We start from the raw sequence: 3,581 nt of genomic DNA, 5'->3' as shown, positions 1-3,581 counted from the left end.
ATTAAAGTTCTTTACAACCATCGAAGCGATTTCTTCGTACGTGAATCCTTACATGTGCCAATTTCGAGAGGGAATAAAAATGAACGAAACGTGAAAGTAACAGGAAAATAGATCAACAAAAACTTGTAAAATTGTTGCTCCACAGTCGATTGATTGCGTGTGTGCAAATGAAATGTTATTTAAAATGACAAAATCGAAGAAAGAGACGAAGAGCGACGTATTTGGTTGTTTTCAATCGATTTGAGCACGGAAAAATGAGATTTTTTGTATTTGTGCAGTGTTTCGAAAAACTGGATTTGATTGCGCGCTCACATCAAATCGAAGTCACATCAAACATCGTTTCCAACCCTCAAAACTAAATCGCTTGTGCAATGGTTTGGTTTTTTGCTTCTTTTACATTTCTTTCGCTTTTGAACATATGTGAGCTGTGTTCTTGTCGCGCAAATGCTCCGGCATTACAAAATTCTAAAGTAATTTAAAGTGATTATGTTGATACACCATTTCTACTTGGCACAACGACAGATTGTATACACTCTTTACAGGTCATTAGTTCAGTGCTCGATATGTAATGCTACAAGATTTCAATTTTAGTGTTTGTGTGCGTGTGTTTATAAATCTTTGTGTTCATCGAACACATTCTTATCAAAGCAGCACACAAGCACACATGCAAGCCGCATCATATAATCACATTCCGATACCTCTACCATGTGGAATTGCGGCTATGATTTCGGCAACAATTCAATGGTGCCCTGGTTGCCAATCCAGTAAATCAACGAGCCAATTGGTTTTCGGTAGGTTTGTGTAAATGATGTGCTTGAGCTTACACAACGTGATCAACGTAAATAGCCTTAGTTGCACAGTGACACCGGATATGGTACATGTACCATCAGTAACAAGCAGTTTGTTCAGAAAATTAAAGAATCTTTAGTGGGACGGGCCCGAACGATTGTACAGTGTACAATGTACACATGCATGCATATATTCGGCAATAATTTTGATTAGAACAAATAGAAATGCAAATCATGTAATACCTTCGTTCACATTCGATAGAATATTTAGTTTGCATATGAATAGTGTTGCAAAGTTCATGCTAATGATATTGCCATTTCAACAAACAATCAATGCTTGATTTTGAGCTGACAATGAACGTATATCTCACGTCGAGATGAGCCGTTTTTCATTTCTATTTGCATCCCTAATTGAATTATCTTCTCTAAAATGCAGTACAAAACTTTCAAAATTCGATTTCATTCATGTCATTGATGTAACTGTTTAGCAATTGGTCGGCAAAAACTTTACATTCGACTCAGTATATTGATACAAATTGATATGAAAAAAAAGTGTCCATGTTATTCTTATTACACGCAATTTGAACGCAATTTAAAACTTTCAATGCAATTAATTTCAAATCATAACATATTATTTGCTTGATTCATGTGTTTGTATATGGTCGTGTTTGCATATGGAATTGTAATTTACATATAATCTAATATAATGTTGAATTTAATTGCGATTACAATGTAAAAGGACTAATATTTAGAGTGGAATGATCACATAGGCTTATATAACAGTTCACTTCTAAAGACACCGTTGAAGACCAAAAATCGATAACCATTTCCATACTATTCAAAATGATTCCGCGTCTTATTGCATATTTTCGCCAACATTTTCAAGTCAATATGTATTTTGATGCGTTTACAAACGTGGATTGAATAATGTTTGAAATTGATTTGATCTGGCATCCGGTCAAATATGTGCTTGTGAATGCACATTTCTCAGATATTAATGTTCATAATTGAAATGCTTCTAGATTTCTAATAATTTATTTTATTTATCAAAATATCCACTCTATTTCGAACGTTATTAATAGAAATCAACCCGCGGGTTATATCTATTGAAAATATCGAGAGGAGAGTATGTTTTTATTCAGACATTACTCAGCCATAAGCGCTGAATAACATACTCTCTTCTCGATATATTCAATAGATATAAAAATGAAAAATAAGCGTTTAACGTGGTTGTTTGAAAAAGAATTGATGGTATTTTACATCTGTAACAGTAATTTTATTTCTTTGGATTCAAATGTTTTTAAAACTGAAAGTATATTGTTCTTTGCACTTGTATTAACAGATGTATTTACAAAGCGAAAAATATTTACATTGCAGAAGAAATGTATAACCTTTAAAATTGGAATATTTCTTTGGCGTCAATGTTATTTTTTGAGAGGTTTTTTTTAAAAAAAATGCTATATAAATATGGGTAGATTCAAAGAAAGTTAGTTTAGTTTTTGCGACTTCATTCCTGACAATACACTTTATTAAAGAACATGTCATTTTTTCGCAATATTTGGGTACTTGCTTTAATTGCTTTAGCCATCGTGACCTTGTAAGTATCAACAATGGTTTAGTAAATGATAAATCTATTGTCTTATATCATATATCTTATGCTCTTTTCCGTAACAATTTTTAAGAGTTATTATGAATTTTTATCCAACAGGCCGATAAACGCTACTGGAAATGACAACAGTCCACCACCACAAGATTTGTATGTTTATTTATCATGAAAAATAAAGACAAACTGTTTCTCAGTTTAAGCTTTTTTTCAAATAATCTATTTTTTACATTAAAACTATGACATTCAATTTTTGTTTTACCTCATTTAAGAAATGTTTACTGTATTAAAACAAATTATATTTCAGAAACAATCAGTTTGACGACGTAAATGAGATGGAAACTCAACGTACATTGGAGTTTGTTTATTTATTCATATTTTTACAATGTCTAAAGTTAATATGTATTAAATTGAACGTAACACTTAATATTTTAGGAAAATTCAGGAATTGGAGAGAAAAGTAAAGGAGAATGAACAACAACTTGAAAAAACACGGTAACATCATTATTTCAAATGTTGATCTGTTTAAATTCTTGACTTTTTTCTCGTTTTGAACGCAATCTGTGATTATCGATAGCAAAAAAATTAAACAAACGGAGGAAAGAGGGTAAGAGACAATAAATAGTATGTATAAATAATTATCTAGATTAAAATGACAAATTCTTTATGTCACAGTTATTATTCAACCTCTGAATCAGAAGAAGAACCTCCCATCCTTAAAGGAAAGAACGAGGCACCATCATCATCGAATTCACGTGGCAAAAAACAAAAAAATGTAAGAAAACGTCAATCTTCAAAAAAGCAGAAATGATATCATTATTACGCAATGAATAAATGATTATTATAAAGATCTAAACTGCAAATAAAATATTCCAATACAGTATTTGAGTTACATTTACTGTGTATTTCAAAGAACTTGTTAAATTGTAAATTTCTGAAAAACATATTTTTCATAGAAATAATTCAGTCTTTTACTCCATGTAAAATGCTTTCTTTGAAATAAATGAAACAGTTATTGAAAAATCAAAAATACATTTATTTTATCTTGATATATTTTTAGTTGATTCTTTTTTAGTTTTTATTAACACCCAAAATAAATATTATCAATCCAATATATTGATTAACATTAAATTAGTTAAGGGCTGAAATGGATTTGATATAGTTGCAATTGAATATTTATCAAAGTACAC

The 3,581-nt window shown here is 30.5% G+C and overlaps 1 protein-coding gene across 1 annotated transcript; it reads left to right on the top strand.

Moving 5' to 3' along the window:
- The first annotated feature begins 2,245 nt into the window (after positions 1 to 2,245).
- LOC116347419 lies at positions 2,246 to 3,279 on the top strand. Its single transcript, XM_031777996.1, has 6 exons — positions 2,246 to 2,385; positions 2,497 to 2,544; positions 2,699 to 2,749; positions 2,827 to 2,886; positions 2,969 to 2,998; positions 3,067 to 3,279. The coding sequence occupies exons 1-6, from the start codon at positions 2,327 to 2,329 to the stop codon at positions 3,200 to 3,202; spliced, it is 384 nt and encodes a 127-aa protein (XP_031633856.1). The 5' UTR covers positions 2,246 to 2,326; the 3' UTR covers positions 3,203 to 3,279.
- Positions 3,280 to 3,581: the final 302 nt, after the last annotated feature.

This window comes from Contarinia nasturtii, unplaced genomic scaffold (assembly GCF_009176525.2).
Source record: "Contarinia nasturtii isolate CC-2019 unplaced genomic scaffold, AAFC_CNas_1.1 Cnas_scaffold_1889, whole genome shotgun sequence".
Taxonomy (NCBI): Eukaryota; Metazoa; Arthropoda; class Insecta; order Diptera; family Cecidomyiidae; genus Contarinia; species Contarinia nasturtii.
The sequence above is the reverse complement of the archived record's forward strand: the minus strand, read 5'-3'. Positions and strand labels throughout refer to the sequence as shown.

Coding starts and splice junctions, on each gene's coding strand:
- LOC116347419 (XM_031777996.1), top strand. CDS start 2,327: ATGTCATTTTTTCGCAATATTTGGGTACTTGCTTTAATTGCTTTAGCC. Junction 2,545..2,698: donor AGTCCACCACCACAAGATTT/GTATGTTTATTT, acceptor ATTATATTTCAG/AAACAATCAGTTTGACGACG. Junction 2,750..2,826: donor GAAACTCAACGTACATTGGA/GTTTGTTTATTT, acceptor TTAATATTTTAG/GAAAATTCAGGAATTGGAGA.